Source organism: Sinohyriopsis cumingii, chromosome 13 (genome assembly GCF_028554795.1).
Source record: "Sinohyriopsis cumingii isolate HCF-2022 chromosome 13, ASM2855479v2, whole genome shotgun sequence".
Taxonomy (NCBI): Eukaryota; Metazoa; Mollusca; class Bivalvia; order Unionida; family Unionidae; genus Sinohyriopsis; species Sinohyriopsis cumingii.
In genome coordinates, this window is record NC_142973.1 from 45,003,142 (window position 1) to 45,025,103 (window position 21,962).

Here is a 21,962-nt window from a genome sequence, read left to right on the forward strand (position 1 = left end):
GCGCTGAGCACCTATACTTAGCAAGTAACTTCCTAAGAAAATATGATAATCCACATGAGAGGTATTTTTCCGGTTCTAACTCGGGTTTATACATGTTATAATACACACATTTATGTGAATTATTAATATCACTTTGCCAGTTTTGGAATGTTGAATCCTTAACTCTTTGCAAAAATAATGAGAAAAATTGTTTTTCGTCTCCAACATCTTGATTTGACCGGTCATATCCAAAACCGAAGCGAAATAACCTGTTTTAAACTTTGGTAGTCCAGGTGACACGGTTGGTTTCATCAAATCTGTTCAACGTTAAATAACATTGGTGAGGGTAGCGAGTTGAAGGCATTCTTACAACCTTTAATCAGTACTTAATACATCGTAAAAAAATACGGGTTACAAAATGAATATCTTCTGCACTCTCCTAAATTAATCGCATTATTGGTAGTTTTAGGAACACCTAAATACTATTTTTAAAAGTTGTAGTGCACAATTTCAATATCTCTACTAAATTCATATTCCCACATTTCTGACCCATAGCAAGCAATTTATTTTATTATAAAATCAAAGATTTTAAAAGCATTCTCTACCCTAACATTAACACTAACACAGTCAAGTCGTTTTTGATAATTCAAAATACTTGAAGTCGCTTTCTTTGTCTGAGCCGCTAGGATCTTCTGAGCTTTCGTCCAAACCAACTTTGGGGTGAAAAATAAACCCATGTACTTGCAATACGGCACACATTCAATACGACTTTCTATGAAAACCCGTACCTACTTTTCCTTGTTATATCCCCCATCTTTTTAAAACAATGAATTTAGTTTTATCGACATTGACCGTCATATCAGGTTTATCACAGCAATGTTCGATAACATTTATTTGGTTCTTAAGTAGCTTTACTGCATCGGCGTAATAACAATATCATCAGCGTAAAATATTGCCTAAGCGTCATCAATATCTTCTGAGACAAATACACCAATGTTGCATTTGAGCTTCAGCTGTGTAATCAAATCATTAATGAAAAGCAAAAGGTAACGATGATAATGATAGTACAGAAAGAATCCATACACTCACTCAAAGAGAAAGAGAGGACATGTCGGTTAGCATCCGGTACAATTTTTACCTTCAGGTAATCGTTTTTCAATAACCTTCCTTTGCTCTGCAGATGGCATCTGGCCTAGCCTGTAAAAATAACGCATACAACGTGAAAACTGGCTTTCACCTCTGATTTTCGCACAATAATGGCGACTACCTGTTTTTCTGAGAATGGTAAATGGGGACTCGCCTATTTGTATGTGGATTTATCAATATACAAATTGATAAAAGTATAAATGTGTAACCAATATCGGTAAATTGGTAAATTGGTACCGGCTCTCAATTAAGATTTATAACAGACTTGCTATTTAAAAAAAAAAAACGTAAAAATATAACTGGCGATCATAACTTTTGATCCAGTTGCTGCATCGGGTTGTAACTTTGCATTAGTTACAAGTATTGCGTGTGACAACGTGTAGAAAAAGCACGGGTATCAGGTGGTCCTATGGTCAAAGGTGTTTGCCTTTACAGGTGGAGGAGGTCGAGAGGTCAAAGGTGTTCGTACTTTAAAGCATGAAAACCATAAGATTAAAATATTATGAAATCGCAATTTATGTATGATCTGTATTTGTCTGAGTAAATGCAGAAAGTATATAATTTATATCTCCACAGTATCTAACTGTACACTATTTCTTATCTGACGGCCAAAACAGGGTTGGCATGATTTTCCAAAATACTGTACCATTAGACATTTAAAAACGAAATTTCAAGTATACGTTTTCATTTTGCATATGACTATCTTGGTTTGTTTGTTTGTTTGTTTTTTCTTTTATTATTACTTTTATTGATTCGTTATTTATTTGATCTCATCCAAGCGATGAGGAAGAAAAAATGTATACATGAACAAGGGTTCTGGCAAACATAGATTAACCGTATATTACAATTTTGTATCGCATTATCAGTAGAGAGAGACAGAGACAGACAAACAAACAGACAGGGCATTTAGGTATATGCACTACCTCATAAGCATCCGAAAAGCATCCTTGCCATACTTTCCAACAATAATATCATGCCAGGATCCACATTTGAAATGTCGACGCATTGTTTTGAAGAAAGCTGAACGTACGTTCGTTAATCCCTCCTCCACACAAATACATTTCACTGAAAATTTAAGAACCCACATTAATGGGCGTGTCGATTTTTATTTTCGATTAGTTTATCAAGAAAAAGTACACAGAAAATCTACCCTGGTTTACCTTCCAAAAACTGAAAAATGGGTAGTCATTGACGGGTAACCATTTACCTCTGACACTGTCTTCAGCTAGATAATTAATATATTGATATCCCAAAAACAGAAACACAGTCTTTATTTCTTTATTTCAGGTCTTAACAATGGGTTGCCTGGTTAGTATGGAATAATTTGTACTCGTAGTCTTGTTCTTGTTCTTAACACTGAGTTCACTGGTTGTTGTGCCATTAGCACGGTGTATTTAAGACATGCTTTGATAGTTTAAGCATATTCTCTATAACCAGGAAACCTTTACATATATTAATTAAATCTATCTACCGATCTAGCTTTCTTATCCCCTTTACTTGCAATATTTAGCTATCAAACTAATAAAAGGAGCTAACTTTTTACCGAAAGATACCGATGAATCTCAATAAATCAGCACGAACACTACCATTGCTATTATTGACAATACTAATGAAGCAATTGGCATTATGTCAGACGTGTCACAAATCCTTTCACACAGCTTAACTTAGCTTTAGGACAAACCACACTAACCTGTGAATGGGTTGATGTAGAATTTTCTCTGAAATAAAATCAGTTATTGATGCGTTTTAGTACAAAGGTTTGCAAGAATTATATAACTAATAAATATTAAAAAGCACTTTCTAATTGGCAAAAGAACACTTTAACTCTTAACAGAATAAGTGCCCAAAACAGGAAGACATAAAAGTGCGAAAGATTCTGTATGAATTTAAATTTAGCATAATTGTCCTGATTTTTGGAGCAAACCGATTATTTACTTTGGTGATTAACAAGCTATTTTCGCGATGATCGGAATAAAAGGAAAATCGTCACACCATAAAGGGTATATAAATAATAATAATAATAATAATAATAATAATAATAATAATAATAAATCAACTTTATTTGACGAGGATAACACATGTGGTCATTACTAACCCATCTGCCACGTAATCATCAATTTTTGTAATTAGTTATTTTGAAAATAAGGAAAGAAAATAAGTAAAAGGATATTTAAAATATTATACACCTACTCGGGTATCCTCGCACACTCATTTACACATATTTAAAATTAATGAATATGTGTGACTACAGTGGTCAGCAGACACATATATGAACAATATACTATACACAGGTATATACATTTCATCATACAGGTAACCAGTGGCGTTACTAGCGGGGGGGGGGGGGGGGTTGGTGCGGGGGTGCGGACCGCACCGGGTGACACCATCAGAGGGGGTGACACCAAAATAACTGTCTATACGATTCTTGAATTTTTGTTCAGGAAGGAGGTACATGGGGGTAACACCATGAGTTACCGCACTGGGTGACACCAACCCTAGTGACGTCACTGCCGGTAACCTAAGTCAACGTTAGAAAATGTATATGTTTTCAGGCACCGCTTCAGTTTCTTATTATCATTTTCTAGGAGGTGGCAAGGGTCAGTGAGATTTTAGATGGATTCGGTAGATTTTTTAGTTTCCTTAATGTTCACTTGAAATTACAAAAAGGTGCAAAAGTGATATTTATCGTCAAAAATTGTATAGCTTTGTAAATATGTCAGATTGTGATAGTGTTGCATCAATGACAAAGATTATTATCACAGCGATAATGATGTATGATAATGATGATGACGGCAGCTACAAAGACAACTGGTAAAATAATAAGTGATTGATGGGACATATTCCAGAAAGAGTGAAAGAAATAAATAAGAATATTAAAGAAAAATAATTGATAAAAAAAACAAAAAAACATAAAAGCGAAATAATTGGAGAAAGAAAAAGGAAAGAATAACGGTTCAAAAAAAGGACACAAGACTGGAAAAGAGAAAGGACGTCAGAGGAACGAAAGGAAACAAAACGTGCAATCTTGATAGAAATGGTCAGTTTCAAGGGCTTACTTCTGCTCCTGGAGTTTTGAATCTCAGCCAAAAGGTGTGTAGTTTAGTCAGAATATTGGCGATACAGCTATGTGCTTCCCAGGTCAACGGAAAAACATGAAACTCAAACAGGAAGATACCGTCCTTACTGTAAACTCTCTCCATTTTACAAGTTTCATCGTGTTCAAAACTGCCCTCGTCCGTACAGACGGACACAATCGCCATCCTTTTAGCTGAAACATAGAATGTTTATTCTGTTAGAAGCCCCTGTCTGATTTGTCCTTGCCACGCAATATATATGTATACAGTAATGGCAGTGATAAGGAACTAATTGGTAATGCAGGTCATCGGTCCACAATACTACAGCTAAAACACAGAGGTATTGCGGGCCATCGGCAGTTTATACTACAATAACATAACATTGATAATGTAAACCTTCACCAGTTAATATGACATTTTCATAATAGTAGTGTTGGTCATTGGCCCATAATATCACAGTTTCATAACAGCGATACTATTGGTCATAGTCCCATAATACTACAGTTAACACAATTTAATGTAGGACATCGGCCATTTATACAACAATAACATGACAGTGATAAAGTAGCCATCCCCTAATATAACAATTACGTAATAATGGTAATGTAGGCCATTGTCCATAATACGCAGTTATATAAAAGTGGTAATGTAGGCAATAGACCCATATTACATCAGTTAGATAAGAATGGTAATGCAGACCATTGGCCCATATGGCTACAATTACATAGCAGTGGTAATATAGTCCATAGGCCTATAACTTTACAGTTACATAACAGTGGTAATGTATGCCATAGGTCCACATTAATACAGTTACATAATAGTGATAATGTAGACCATTGGCCCATATGGCTACAGTTACATAGCAGTGGTAGTATAGTCCATAGGCCTATAATATTACCGCTACATAACAGTGCTAATGTAGTTCATAGGTCCACAATTACTACAGTTACATAATAGTGCTAATGTAGTTCATAGGTCCACAATTACTACAGTTGCATAACAGTGCTAATGTAGTTCATAGGTCCACAATTACTACAGTTGCATAATAGTGCTAATGTAGTTCATAGGTCCACATTACTACAGTTACATAATAGTGATAATGTAGTTCATAGGTCCACAATTACTACAGTTACATAATAGTGCTAATGTAGTTCATAGGTCCGCAATTACTACCGTTACATAATAGTGCTAATGTAGTTCATAGGTCCACAATTACTACAGTTACATAATAGTGCTAATGTAGTTCATAGGTCCACAATTACTACAGTTACATAATAGTGCTAATGTAGTTCATAGGTCCACAATTAATACAGTTACATAATAGTGCTAATGTAGTTCATAGGTCCACAATTACTACAGTTACATAATAGTGCTAATGCAGTTCATAGGTCCACAATTACTGCAGTTACATAATAGTGCTAATGTAGTTCATAGGTCCACAATTACTACAGTTACATAACAGTGCTAATGTAGTTCATAGGTCCACAATTACTACAGTTACATAACAGTGCTAATGCAGTTCATAGGTCCACATTACTACAGTTACATAATAGTGCTAATGTAGTTCATAGGTCCACATTACTACAGTTACATAATAGTGCTAATGTAGTTCATAGGTCCATATGGCTACAGTTACATAATAGTGCTAATGTAGATGACCTGCACATGATAGTACAGTTACATTATTTTAATAATGTGCAGCCACATAGTGCATTGAAAGTAACAGAGTATTATGGCAAAAAAATAATTAAACAATCACAATATCCCGGGCCGAGTCGTACCAAAGATTTATAAAAAATGGTACTAACAGCTGCCTCAGTTGGCGCTCAGCATTAAGAGGTTAGTTTTAGGATTGGTCAGCCTGGTGTCAGTATAATGTGACTGGGTGGGACATCATGCTACATATCTGCGGAATGATGCCCCCAATGCTAGACATCACTATAAACTGCCACACTGCAGACATCGTAGCAATATGACTGAATTTTTTTTAAAACTACGTTAAAAATCCAAATCACTCACACACACACACACACACACACACACACACACACACACACACACAATAAATATATGTATTAAGTTGAAATGGGAATACATTCATGTAATTTTAAGAAAGATAGTGTGAAAACTATTACTAAATATTAATTGCAAATCCAGTTTCTTTCTTCCATCGAATGCTGACAAGACAGACTTCGCAAGTGGAGATATTACGACTGGATTCTCAAACTCTATCAAAGTATAAGAGACTTTCTCGCATATGAGATCTGTATAAAACTGACATTGTAAAAGAATATAATATTCATCTTGCATTTGGCTTTTGTCATATGACATGTCTGTACTTGAATTTCAAGTGACATGTCTATGCTTGAATTTGAAGTGACATGTCTGTACTTGAATTTGAAGAGACATGTCTGTACTTGAATTTGAAGTGAACGTGTCTATGCTTGGATTTGAAGTGACATGTCTGTACTTGGATTTGAAGTGACATGTCTATGCTTGGATTTGAAGTGACATGTCTGTACTTGAATTTGAAGTGACATGTCTGTACTTGAATTTGAAGTGACATGTCTATGCTTGAATTTGAAGTGATGCTATTAAGAGGTCCTTGTTTTTGTTACTAAGTTTCGTGAGTAATATTCGCGTCAGACTAATGCTTTTTGCTAGATGGGCCGGTAAAACAATGACTGTATAAACTTAAACAAAAAAAGTATCATACAATAAACTATCATGATATCCTGTATATGATTTGCCTCAGGTAAATTCCAGTCCTGAATTAAAGTGTCTATAAGACGTCTGAAGATGAGTAAGAAAAACAACGTTCTCGTCTCCTACATTTTGTTCTTGCTAATATAACTGTTACGACTGATCTTTCTTGGAATTTAAAATGCAATTTTTATTGTATAAATTAAATTTGTATTATTCTGAATAATATCAGAATTGTATTACTTGAATGCCACAGTATTTCACATCGCAAAATATATTAGTGATTCATCCTCTATTTCACACGTTCAAGAATATTGCATATATCAGCAGCTGCAATCGCGTCATGAGTGGGCTGTAATCATACAAACGCTAGGAAGGAGGTTGGTTGTGTATTCAGGTGGCTAGGTACTTTTTGTAACGGACGAACCAGTTGTGGAATTGCTACGCCATTGGGGCTTCAGATTTCTTTCCTTCTTTTGCAGGTAAGAGAAGTATATCTTATTATAGTATAAAGGCATTTTTTATTAGTACTTTGATTTATTTAATTGCGTGTAAAGACATCGTGGAAAGTAATTCAGTTTTCTCTTATAACATGCTGTATTCTGGTATTATATAATATTAATTGTGAATTACCATCATGGATTGTTTGAACTTATCATGAAGTTATATGTAATGTAATTGTAGTCTTGAACTATTGTCAAAAAACTTGCTGCAGACTTCATGCTTAATAACAACTGACTTAGAAATTAATGCCTTTGAAAATACAAAACTTTATCTTTCGGCATTTAAGGTCCAACATTTAATAATTTGTAGGTACGACAAAATGATTTCGGTATTTGCTAAAAAATATTGAATTCTTACTATATTTTAAGTATATTTTGTCTGTCTTTGGTTCATTCGATATTTAATTATTTATGTCAAGTTCAAAAAGGACAGAGATTTTAGAACTGTATTAGGTTTGTAAGCTTTGAATAAGTATAATAATTTATGTGTAATTCAAATAGTATATGTAATCTGAACAGTTTTATGTGAAATTCTATATCTGGAATTATCACCTTACATGTTCAACTGGCTGGTTTTTTTTTTTTTTTTTTTGCAAATGCCTGCACATCATCCTAGTCTGTGTACGTTCCACTGTCATCCCGCCAACTGAGGTAAACATCTTTATTTGCACCACAAAGTGTTTGTACAGTTGGTGCATAGATCCTAGCATAATTTTTTTCGTCGGATTTACCAATGGCTTTCAGTTTACCGGCTGGTTTATTGTATAGGAACGATTTCTTATCTATGACGAATTTCTCAAATGGAAGACTTTTCTCGTATAATTGCTCTTTTTTATTCTCGCATTTAAAATTGCATGATTTGAAAACCCTATGGATTTGGAACCCTCTGTTCTGTCCGGAAAATAACATGCAAATAATCTTGTCTGTGCAAATTTAAAGAAACTTTTTATGTTTTATTCAAATGAGAAATATCAAATATAGTCGCGATTAAGGGTCTGTATGTATATATATATATATATATATATATATATATATATATATATATATATATATATATATATATATATATATATATATATATATATATATATATATATATATATATATCTGTGTGTGTGTGTGTGTGTGTGTGATTTTTGTTCATTTTGAATATAATCTTTTTGTAGCAATATTATAGACCAACATATTACGTATAAGCCAATACAAAAAGCCAAATAAGTCCTTTTAACCAAATGACAGTTAATTTACTGTCATATAATGTGCACTATCTTCGGTTTAATTGTACTACGTCCTAAAACACATTTATCCAAAAATCAAAACGGCTAATAATTCATCTTCTTCAAAACGGCTAATAATTCATCTTCTCTTTAATAAGTTACTATTGAACTTTTATATCTTTCTTTCATTGCAGCAAAGTTAAAAACCAACAAAATCTGCACTTGTTCGCCACCAGATATCTGTAGAACACATTATCACCCAAGACATTCTTTCACAACAAAGTAATATATATTGTAATCCAAATAATGGATTTGTCTCTTCAAGTTCACTGATTTCTTTGTTGTGAAAGAATTAGTAGCGAACAAGTGCAGATTTTAAAAAATTCTTAAATCCTGTCACGAAAGGATTATTCACTTTTGCAGTCTGCGCAAACGCGCGATCAAAAGTCACACCAGGAAATGAAATAGACACAGCAAAACACTTTATTTTAGACATCCATTTCTCAAATCAGAATATTGTGGATGGTCTAAAATAAAGTGTTTTGCTGTTTCTATTTCATTTACCTTTTTTAGATATATAATTTGATTATACATCGTAGTTTCAAATACTACATATCGTTCTTAGCCTAGCATGCATAATCTGCGATATTTGATGACTTACACAGGAATTACAAGGATTGATTTCCTTTTATCGATTGAATGAAGGATTAATTCTTTCTTCTACAGGTTACAAGTTCCTTACTCGAACCGTACAGGTAAAACGCAAATTCGTTAATGATGTCATGTTGAATAACGTCTGTAGATCGGTTGCGGTTGATTTCATGCTCTATAACTTAAGGTTTTATTACATTTTTGTTGTTGTTTTTCTTGTGGGTTTAACGCCATTTTTCAGCACACGATAGGCTATACATGGCAGTCAGTATAGCTGGCGAAGGACAAGACCGGGAAACTTCAGTAAGAACCACCGACCCACGGGAAGCTACTGGCAAACTTTCTCACATACCCACATTAGTCGAGCCAGAGACTCGAACCCAGACGGACAGAGGTGAGACGGTAGTGATCAGTTAAGGCGAGTGCTTTATAATACTCGGCCACCCGAGGCCCCTCCCCCCCCCCACCCTTGAAAAAGTATACAGGGGCTAATCTGTAATAAATTTTAAATGACTGAATCAATATATGTTTGTAATGGCTTAGACTTCCAATGTTAGTTTCAAAGAAAAGTTGAAGGGAATGCACTTTTATTTGTACGTCTTAGGAGTTCTTTTTCACGCATTGTACAGTTGTACCCAACTGTAGTAAACGCAATAGAAATTTGTTAAAAACGTAAGATTTGACATTTTCTCCAAAGACAAACGGTCCTATTCGATCTTAAAGTTTGTTAAACAGTTTAATTCCTCGTAGACTATATCAAATACACAGATTAATATACGCGTGCCAAATATTTGTGCTGAGTAACCCAGTGTATGTTTATTTCGGCCAAATATGATGCAGTATGGTGGAAATGATTCCATTATCGTGATGTTAACATTGATTAAGTTTTGTTCAGATTAAATGTATCCAGGCAACGCCTAGACCAACCATATATTGTTTTCAATATTTGAGTTTAAGATTTCACTGGCTAAGACCTTTGTATCGACTTTGTGAAGTTACTGTCGCGTGCTTTGTGTTCTCGCTATATAGTAATTCAAACAATCATATCTTCCCCGCCATGCTCCAAATCATTATCATTGGGATAGCTACCGATATCAATGATTATAAAAGGTAGATCTAGCGTCCGTTAACTTTGCATTAAAATTACCACATGACAGCGTCCAGGGCGTGAAGAAGACGTCTACTCTGCTTTAAGATAGCGGCCAAATACAAGACGTTTAATGATTAAAACCTAAGTATTCCCATTCTTGCATGATTTAACTGTAAAAACCGAGATTAGTCAGTTGACAACAGACGCCACCATCTTGGATAGTATAGAAACAATATATTTTGTACCTCCAAAATTCGATTAAAACTCCTGTTTTTAGAAATATTTGCAGATTGTTAACAACGTAGAAAGCACGTCTCGCACATACACAAGGTGGCAATCTCGTATTCAGACAATAATGTGGAGATGTAGAGAGATTGATATAGCTGCTTCCTCCATTATAAACAGTAAAGTCAATCAAATAAAGAATACAGCAAAACTGAAAGTAACAGTGATGAAAGGAGTGGTATAGCATACATGTATAGATGATCATTCAGAAATAAATGCATGTATATGGTTAACATTCATCATGAGAAACAATGGATAAAAGCAATATCCATAATACATTTTCAACAGTTTCTATACATTGTACCAATGAGACTGCCATTTAAGTGGGCACATGTTGCACAGATGCAATGCGGCTGTGAAGATTTCCTGCTACAACGAAATCATCATGTATATAAAAAACTTACATTTGTCTTAACTTCCTTCTTTCTTTCTTTCTTTCTTTCTTTCTTTCTTTCTTTCTTTGCGTGTGTCCCGCTTGCCAAACAAAGATCTCTAGTTCGAAACTCGCGGCTGCATCCTCATTTTTTAATTTTTCTTTTGTACTTTTATCTTCAAACTTTCTTTTAAACTCGCTCATGCCAATTTTGTTATTTTTTATATTTTTTTTAAATTTGTGTGTTGAAACTTTTTTCATCGTTCCTGACCATGGACGAGCAATTATTTGCCTTTCTGTGTCTCTCTGCTGCCAAACAGAAGGTCGCGAGTTCGATACTCGCGACATCATCCCAAATTTTGTAAAATGTTTGTCTTGTATTTTAATGCTCAAACTTTCTTTAAACTTGTTCATCATTTTTAATACATTTTTGAAGTTCCCGTCCTAAGACGGGCAATTACCCTTGTGAAAATAAAATTAAAAAAATTAACTGAATGATTAGCATTACGAAACCTCAGATCTTTAGTATTAGAAATAAAACATACAATTCTTATTTCAAAATTATTTATCCAATGCAGTCATTGCTTTCTTAATATAAAAGTATTGGGGAGATTATAGATTACAATTATATAGATACATCCCATGATGAACCGCACATAATATATGCTGGTCATAAATTAAAGATTTTGGTTCCTGACAGAGGCAAAAGTTTGCTGTATATTTTCTTTGCACAAAGTCAAAAGTAAAAATACATATGGGATGGAAAAAATATTTATTGTTCCTTGCTTAGGTATCATTCCCAAGATAGTATACACCAAAATCAATATTGAATATTTAATCTGGGTGCATGTAAACATGCAGTCCAAATTTGTCAATAAGATGACATAAAAACATGTCATAGTCTTGTGTAAGAAAACTATATATGGATAGAAAATGGTGAATGATTCAAGCGAGGACTGTTTGACAATGAGTACACACAGCTTCTTCCAGAGATGAAAAAGTTTAGTCTCAATATTGAAAACGATCCGACATGACTCAAGAGATCATGGACGTTGCCCCCCCCCCCCCCAATCCCCATATCCATACTGTACTATAAAAATCAAACTTCCATCAAACAATAACTTCTGCAGCCGTCATAAATTCTACACTTCAAAGCATTTCACGATTAAGGTTTGACTTAAAAACGCTTTTCCTGTCCGTTTTCTTAACGGACAAGAATATACAGTTCTATAATGTCATTTAGACTAAATTTCCTCTTGTCCGGTTGTACGAAAGAGCTGATATTGCGTGTCCAAACGTCCCGTTAAAAAAACAAAAGTGCAGCTTGGTAGCTGCGATAATACGCACATCCGCGCACTCACCAGGTGGCGTTCCCGCAATGTGGCGAGAGAGAGAGAGAGAGAGAGAGACGTCTGCGATTCCATTTTAGTCTTCTGCCAGTTGTTGTGAGATGGGTCACCACAGGAAATAATTAGGTTTTTTTTGCATCACGTTTTTCTCATCTTTAAAAACGTATTATATAACGATGCTTTAACTGTACTATTTTATAATTTAATACAATGTTGAATAATCTAAAGGAGAGACAGACAGATAGAGAGAGAATCAGAGCGAGAGGCATACCATGTAGCAGGTTTTGTCTTGCAAGAGAAATTTCCTCGTATACTCTTTCGGAGTACAGTTCTCCATGTTGAAATACTATCAGATGATCTACACCAGAAGCCCTAGTATCCATTACACGGGACCATGACCATTTGCTGCAATTCAAGTTCAACCTCCTTACCAAATAATCCGCTACCTCATTCAGGAGGTCGTGCCTGCATGTGTATATGTTGCCTAAAAATATATTAGAATGATATTCTTTGACATGCATTTAAATTGTCTAAAGCTCGAGTGTGTGTATCCTTGAATGAATAGATTGATGAATGAATGTATGAATGATGTATGTAAATATCTAAGCTGTTTGTTATGTATGTATGTATGTATGTATGTATGTATGTATGTATGTATGTATGCATGTATGTATGTGTGTGTGTGCGTGCGTGCGTGCGTGTGTCTGTACGTGCGTGCGTGTATGCGTATGTATGTATGTATGTATGTGTGTGTGTGTGTGTCCGTGCGTGCGTGTATGTATGTATGTATCTAATATTCAATACATAAAGAAAACTACACACGTATTGCAATATCCCGACGTCCCGTGAAGAAGGCCATTCTGATACACAAGTTCTTGTACTGAGTATGTATTCGAATTATATGTACTGTCATAAACCAATTATACCATCACTGTATATATCAGAACTAAGAATTCCATAGGTACTGTCTGTCTGTAGCTCGTGTACAGAAATAAACTGCTGATGTAGAAGACAGTTGAAAAGAACAACAAGAAAATTATTGGTACACTGCAATGTCCTTTGTCCCTGTTGGAGGTATCATTTATATGCACATTGCTCTATTCTTATCGTAGATCTATTCAAAAGTATTGGCATGCATCAGAGACGCACAACAACATTCAGGGTTTGTTACGTTCAGACTACATTAAGGTGAAATTTTTTTTTTTTTTTTTTTTCAGGCAGTGAGCATTAACTGGCTTGCCTAAGGACACGGCCAACTTGGCATGTCCATGGATTTGAACGTGCTATTCCTGCATAGAAATCCATCATGTTGACCACTAAGCTACCACGCATTTTTCGGTGAAAAATAATTTGTAAGAAGAATGGCTCTCTGGCTTCTAACGGTAAAACTATTTGTTTAACAACAGGTACTCTGGTTTCAACGAGGAATTAACATAAAAGCTATATTTTAAAAAAGATAATATAGCCTCAAAAAGTAACATGATACAAGTGTATGTCACAACTGACACGGGGTGGGCTCAATGGCAGCAATTACACTACGTCCGCCTTGTCATTAGAACAACAATGGTAATGTTGAAAATCTCCATTGCTTGAATATACAACACCAACTGACGAGCAACCGATTCATCTACTGATCACACGGGGTAGGATGTTAGCGTCTGGGTTTAAAACAGAATTTATAAATCTTACAAACAAAACAAGCTTGATTTAACTTCCCTATGATCCCTTTACGAACAAAGCAAAACCATGATTCCTATACAACTATCGTATCATTGCCTTTCATTTAGACGAAACTACCATTCCCTACCACCCTTATAATCAATATAGCCCTAGCGATGAAGTGTAGGGAAGAGGGAGAAATGGGTAGGAATATACATACTATACACACAAATGTACATATATACTCTCATACATAGAGTGTAAATAGAGAAAAGGGCAAGAATATATACAGACGACACACAAAAACATACAAACCACACTGAAGGCTATCATATGTTGGGTGTTTAGATAGAAAAGAGTAGAAATGTTTACACTTGCACATAAACATACAATTTATACTGATAGACTATTCACCAAAGAGAGAAGGGAGGAGTTTAGGTTTCGAAATACAAACGATACAAACGGTTTAGAATCTGTAAAACTCTGTTCGTGTTTGACATCCTAAATTTAATTATAAAACGGCTACGCATTGTGGCCTCACAAGCACTGGCAGAAAGTTTTGTTGCAAAAGTATTCAAAGTCATATCTCGTACAGCATGTTGAGGCAAGTTTTATTATTCAGTTTGTGACAACTCAACCGGTTTTCTTTTTACCAATCTAGATTTAATGTACCCTTTTTATCCAGTGTTAGTTCAGTTCGTCCTAGATTGAATACTCTGAGTGAAATGTAACCTGTGAAGAAAGGCAAGAGTTAAGCTTGTCACTCTGTCAAACTAAGTCAGAATAAGGGGTGAAAATAAAATGTAAAATAGTGATATTTTCGACTCCAGTTTAAAAGCGGCAAAGCTAAACAATGAACATAGAAATTGAGTAAAGTACATGAGTAGTAAAGGGGGATACATTAGCGACAATGGGAATTAGCATTACAGACCCCCCTGGGACAGATTAGCGACAAGGGAAATTTAACATCGAGAAAAATCGTGGGTCAGATTAACGACAAGGGAAATTAACATGGGAATAAATCGTGGGTCACTCTAGCGACAAGGGGAATTTAACATGGAACTATAGTGTGGGTCTGTCTAGCGACAAGGGGAAATTAACATGGGAATAGGGGACTGTATAGCGTCAAAGGAATTTAAACAGGGTGGGTCTGTCTAGCGACAAGGGGAAATTAACATGGGGAATAGAGTTTGGGCTTTTGGGATTTTTTTTTTAAATTTAAATTTAAATTTAAATTTAAAAAAAGGGGTAGGCAATGGAAAGGCTATCTCTTTTCGAGAAATATGGCTGGCCCTGAAAAGGGCCTTTGGGTTTTCTTCTTCTTCTTCTGCTTCTAATTTCTTCTTTTTCTCCACCAAGTTCTTATTTTATCTCCAACACTCTTTCTCTTCTTCTCTTTCTTTTTCTCCTGCTCTTCTTTCTTCTGCTCTTCCTCCTCTTCTTTCTTCCTCTTCTCATTTTCTTCTTCTTTTTCAATCTTTTCGTTCCATTTGCTTATTCTTATTCTTTCCTCTTCATCCTCCTTCTCCTCCTTTATCTCTTTCATGACACCACTAATCTTGTCCTTTACCTTTTTTAAGTTATTAATTTCCATCTTTACACGATGGGGACTATAGGAATAATGGTCTTCAACCAGTCTTATCAACATCTGCTCCATCATTCCTAAGTTGTCTAAAACGTCTTGTAATGTTTGTATTTTGTCCATTTGGTTAGAAGCCATCTTCTTTTTTTATTCTTTGCAGAATGGTTTGAACGACGAATACTGTGGGTTCTTATACTTAAAGCGCGTACGTGAAGGAAAACATCCCCCTAAAACGTAAAATTGATCTTACCTAGATCATGACCAAACAACGCGCGGACGTGAAGGAAAACATCCCCTACTTTTTCATTTCATATAATAAAACCCAAACTATACTCTCCACATACGCTAAGAAACAATAAACAAATCCATAATCTACTATCCACACAATCGTACGTGAGCGGGTACAAACACAAACACACAAACACAAACACACAAACACATACGCTAAGAAACAATAAACAAATCCATAATCTACTATCCACACAATCTTACGTGAGCGGGTACAAACACAAACACACAAACACAAACACACAAACACATACGCTAAGAAACAATAAACAAAATCCATAATCTACTATCCTCACAATCGTACGTGAGCGCTTACAAAACCCAAACTATACTCTCCACATACGCTAAGAAACAATAAAGAAACCCATAATCTACTATTCACACAAACATACCTGAGCTCTTACAAGCACCAACACACAAACACATACCCTCACACTATCTTAGAAAAGAGTTAGTGTTTATATTCACACTACTCTACCTACACATTGGCAAATCGATCGTTATTTCTTTTCTAGAGTATTGGGTAGCCCTGAAAAGGGCTGTTTTTTTGGAACTTCATGGACACCTGGTTAATGGTGGCACCTTCCAGGCCTGGCGCCACATACACATCTTATCCCCCAGTTACTTTTTACTTTTTTGGGGGAGAGAGCAGAGGCAGGATATGTCGCTTCAGAATCCCAATTTTCGCTCTCTGGGATTCTGAAATTTATTCTTCTTCTCTTCTTTTCCTTCTCCTCCTCCTCCTCTTCTTTTTTTCTTCTCTCCTCCTCTTTGTATCTTCTTTCCTCTTCTTCTTCTTTATATCTTCTCTCCTCCTCTTCTTTTTTTCTTCTTTCCTCCTCCTCTCTTATCCTTCCCTCCTCCACAATGGCTTCCGCGGCCAGTTCATTCAACAGGCGCCTGGCATATTCCAGATGCACATGAAGTTCCAACAGTTTAGACAGTCTCGTGTTCATTTTTGGTGTTGATCAATCAACAAGGGTAGCTAGACTGCCCAGCGAGTTTCAATTTATAGTGAAAGCGCGGACGTGAAGGAAAACATCCCCCTAAAAAACATAAAATTGATGTTACCTACATCATGACCAAAAACAACAACGCGCGGACCTAAAAGAAACACTCACTCACTTTTTTATGCTACCCATCACTATTTTAAAATTTTTTATAAATCACTTCATTAGACTATCCACATACGCAAAGCAATCCAATCTAACTCCAAATATACACCTCAAACACCAAAAAAAACCATGATTTTAATCTACTATTCATACCAACTTACTTAAGCACTTACTAACACACAAACACATACCCTCACATTTTTTAAAAAAGAGTTAGTGTTTATTTTCACACTATTCTACCTACACACATTGGCAAATCGATCGTTATTTCTTTTCTAGAGTATTGGGATAGCCCTGAAAAGGGCTGTTTTTTTTTTTTGTTTGCTATGGCATTCTTTTTTTAGTTTCTAAGAATGCGATGTCCTCTGAGGATAGACTTTCTGGCGATAGGTCTGCTTCTTCGGAAAGAAAAGAAGAACTCTTTGGTGTCGATACGGCAATCGACAAAGCCTCTGTCAGGTTCAGGTTGCTGCTGCTGCTGCTGCTCTTGTTGTTGTTGTTGTTGCTGCTGTCTCTGAAGTCTGTACTTCTCTGTCCATTCTTCTTTTTCCCTGTTCATTTCTTCTCTGAAGAGCTCTTCTATCAGGTCTTCAGTGATTTTTAACATTCTCACATTCTCTATTTCTTCTGGCTTCGGTATCAGACTGTGTCTGACCCTATGCAAATTTACGTAGGCTTCGTTGAGTTTAGCTAGTTTGGAGCACATCTTCGTAGGAGGATGAGTCGACAATGGATGGTTAGACTGGAAACAACCCGGTTCTTAAAGTCAAAGCGCGGACGTGAAGGAAAACATCCCCCATACGGTTTTTGAGTCGCAACGTTTAGTGAGTGTCATGAGAGGGATAGTAAGAAATGAAAGAGCATCAATCCAACATTCTTATAGCTAAACAAAAGACAAAGGCATTTTTTCAAAACACAACATTTTTTTATTCAAAAATCACTTAACACTAAACAACAACATTTCTAACATTTTTAACAATAATCCAACAATATAACATCAAACAATTTTTTTCAAAACACAACATTTTTTTATTCAAAAATCACTTAACACTAAACAACAAGAACTCTAACATTTTTTAACAATAATCCAACACTAAACGTTTCTCCACTAGGTAAAGAGGGATAACAGTCTTCCATGGTTTCTAGTAATCTAGGATGACTTCTCTCAAACTGTTGATTTCTATGGTATTATCGAATTCTGCATACAGGATGACGTTCACCGTTTCATCAGGGTCTCGGTCTTTAAACTGAATTTCCACACGAATCTGGCCGGATTTTATAGGGTGGAAATGTCCCTCGTCGCTGCCTTGGTCTGGAGTGAAATCAAAAGCCCACAAAGCGTAGCCTCCTGCATAATCCTCGTACGTAATACCGTGACTGGTATTGGTTCCTAACTGTCCGGTGGCTTCGTACAAGGACAAGTACGATCTCAAGTAATTCTTCTTGGTAAAGTCAGGTTCGAAAGGTCGGGTACACAAGGTCTTGCCATCGCGACTGACTTCGATTTTGGACACGCCAAAGTGTTGAAAGTAGAAAGGATTTTTTTCGGCAGCTCCGTTGAAGGCTGTATTCTCGACGATACCAACGATCAAACGTTTGGGTAACTGTCCTTGGAACAGATGATCTTCGATCATGGATCGCTGTCCCTTGGGAATGGTGAAGGTTTTCACTTCCACGCGTCGTATGGGATACTTGGCAGTCGTTCTGCTCAACGTCTGACTGATGTCGTTTCCCACTTTAGGTAACACTTCCACACGGCGTACGTAGAGTCTGGCTTCTAGGATTTTGGTTTTGTAACCGTCACTATCAGCCATCAAATGGAAAGCGGCACTGCTACGATTCAGTCTCAGGCGGACATCCACCCCGTTCAGCAAATACTTTTCTTGCAACCACATGTCCAAATGCAAACGATCCATCAGTTCTAAACTTGTGTCGGCTCCCGTGATTCTCTTTCTTCGTTCTACAAATCCATCATTGTTGTCTTTCTTTTCATCAGTTTCCAATATTTCAAACTTGGTAGGTTCGTCAGCTTCCCATACCACACAGGCATTGAGATGAGTGTTCTTGGCATCTATTCCGTACGTCAAGAGATTTTCCAGGTAGGCACGATAAGGGTAAGTATCCATGCTGCTACTGACCAGTTTGTTATTCAAGTACAAGTCCACTCCACTGAACAAGGAATGCATGAAATTGTTGACGGGAGCTACTGCTTCATCGTCTATAGCACCTCCAGTCTTATCTAGAATTTTGACTTTCAGGTACAAGTAACTGCTATTCAGATCGATGTAATCTTCGGGCTGTCCTTTGATTTCAAACTCGATGGGAGCGGAATCGGTCAGTGAGGAGACGGGGTGAAATTCCACCCACTGGGATTCTTGCATCGTCATCATCGTGGGGGGGCATGGCAAACAGATCCAGTTCCGTCTTGGAACAAGCGCAAGATTCTCGGTGCATCATTTTTTTTTGGTCTCTTTTCTCAATAATCGAAAACGTCTAAGTCTCGAACGGTTCTTCTTTTCTTGGCCTTTCTCGCTTGAAGTGTGGTGAAAGGGTGTTTTCTTCGTCGTCTCTTTCTGCCTTGTCCTTGCTGAATGCCTGACTCGGTAGCGTGCAGGGCATTTATAGGTGTTTCTCGTTGGCCTAAAATGTCTTTTCCCGTTTGCAGCAAGACATTTTTGCCTGCCCTCATGAAGGCTTCTTTAGGGTTTTGTTTGTCGATGATGACATTTTGGAGAAATTCTTTGCCTTGCGTCAGTGCCGCATCTTTCAAGGCGTGCAATCCGCGTGTCACCATCGGTTTCAACACGGGGGCCACCGAACGAAAGGCCGATTTTAACATGTCTCCTAAGCCGTGTCCTCGCTGTCGAGCAACCCCTCGGTACACTGGATACATGACTTAAGAGTCGTGAGAGAACCGTTTTCGAAAATGGAGTTTCACCGTGACTTTTCCTTTGGTGAATGGAATATTTTGTCCCAGATCTCCTTTTATAGCAATGTTGACCGTGTCCAAATACGACTTACTGACAGGCAAATAGTGAGGATGGACAAATTCGCGGTGGACGTGGTAAGTGTTTCCACCTTCCTCGTCAGTGTTCGTGGCAGAATCCACTTTGAAAGGAATGACACGCAGTAACGGTACGGAGGTGTGTCCCACCACGTTGTACTCCACCACATCGGAATACACGAACATCAAATTCAGTCCTTGGTTCAGTTCTACCGGGGCACGAAATAACTTGCTAAAAGACTCGTTGTCGTAAACGATGGGTAATTCATTTTTCTTGAGCATGGTCTTTCTCATGTCCATGTCTCCGCCCAACATGTCAAACAATTCAGGACAAAATAAAATGGACAGGATTTTACTTCGTTCAAATTTCATCAAGAAGCGACGAGCTGCTTTGTGGTACTCCATGGTGACATTTTTGTTGACATGCTCCAAAGCTTTCAGAAACACGACATTAAACCTGGAGGTTATGGTGCTGACCAAATGTTGACCACTAAAATAATAGCCTGGGGGAATGAACAAGTGATAGGTGGTGTACTTTTGTGTACGGGTTTTCTTGTCATATTTGATATTGCTATCCATCCACTGTTGCATTTGCTCGTCATGAACTTCCACATCAAAAAAATTTTGATTGGGAAGGACATTGAGGACTTGGGTCGGGTGAATCATATCTACTAAAGCCACTTCCCAATGGGCTTCGTGATCTAACTGGATGGCTTGAGGTAATTTGGCCGTGTAACAGCACAACGTGTTCTTGGGAAACACCTCCATGGAACTGTCACTGGGTAAGGTTAAGTAAAATTGGTTTTGGTGACTCATAATTCCAGAGTTCTGTGGCTGTCCGAGGGGTTAGTGGACGTCAGAGGCGTGTCTCCGCCCAAAATGGGGTTCTGGTTGTGATTGAAGTGGTGACTGGCACTGGCACTGGACACAAGGTTCCCGGGGTTCCCGTTCGAGGTGAATTTCAGGGAGGGATTAGGAAGCAGGTAACCGATGCAACTGCTCAATAAAATGGTCCACAATTGTTTGTCTCCTTGTTGCAAACTCAAATTGGCAATGGCTGCCCCGATGACACAATACACCACGAAGATTTGGCAGAAAAAGACGATTTGCGTTTTAGGCACACGTTCTCCACACCACACCCACAAGGGTTGTTTTTGTAAATCTTGCACAGAAGAACTAGGTGAAGGAGGAGTGGTCGACGTAGCTGCGTCTGCTGTGTGAAAGGGCATGATGGTCACTTCTTTTTATAGTCGATGACTTGCGAAGCGTCGATCCAAGAATCGAAACTGGGTGGATATCCTTTCCAACGTACTTTGACTTCTTTGACACGTCGTTTGCCCACTTTACGGGTTCTGCGTTCGAGAATGCTTTCGATGTCGTACACGTCGTCTTCTTTTTTGGTGACACGTTGTAACTCGGGCAAATAGAACGTTCCTTTGAGCACTTCTCCGTTCATGTCTTCCAATTTATAGACGGCAGGATGACGGCCATGCACTCGTCCAGTGACGCGAAACAATTCGGTCGTCCAGTTAGGTAAGTAACCTTTGTCGAAAGTGCGTTTGGTTTTGCCAATGCGCACCCAATCTCCTACGGCCAACTCTCCACTTTTCTTGGGGACAGCCCTCGTCGGGGACGTACCAAACAGGCGCTCAAACACCAGCACTTCGTTGTCGGGAGTCACGTCTTGCGGGGCACGTCCGATGCTTCGATGGTAAGATTGGTTGTACGCTTGCACCAGGTGCGGTAAGATGTCGATGTACTTCAGAGTGTGGTGATGCGTAAAATATTTCCACATGCGTTCTTTCAAAGTGCGTTGAAAACGTTCCACGATGCTGGCTTTGGTTTCGGGATTCTCGGTGGTAAAAAAATGAATGTCACGTTTCTTTAATTCTTTTTGGAAAGCTTGGTTCAGAAATTCGGTGCCTTTGTCCGTTTGCCATCGAA

At 37.2% G+C, this 21,962-nt stretch overlaps 1 protein-coding gene across 1 annotated transcript in view; it reads right to left on the reverse strand.

The window, feature by feature from the left end:
• Nucleotides 1-13,397, reverse strand: part of LOC149785331 (uncharacterized) — a 19,799-nt gene extending 6,402 nt beyond the window's left edge. Inside the window, exons 1-6 of the mRNA XM_089931198.1 lie at nt 13,193-13,397; nt 12,642-12,854; nt 4,182-4,393; nt 2,816-2,843; nt 2,049-2,190; nt 1,118-1,176 (exon numbers count right to left, since the gene is read on the reverse strand). Of these exons, the coding sequence (XP_089787324.1) occupies nt 1,118-1,176; nt 2,049-2,190; nt 2,816-2,843; nt 4,182-4,393; nt 12,642-12,854; nt 13,193-13,283 (745 nt within the window). The 5' untranslated portion in view covers nt 13,284-13,397. The remainder of the gene's footprint in view (nt 1-1,117; nt 1,177-2,048; nt 2,191-2,815; nt 2,844-4,181; nt 4,394-12,641; nt 12,855-13,192) is intronic.
• Nucleotides 13,398-21,962: the final 8,565 nt, after the last annotated feature.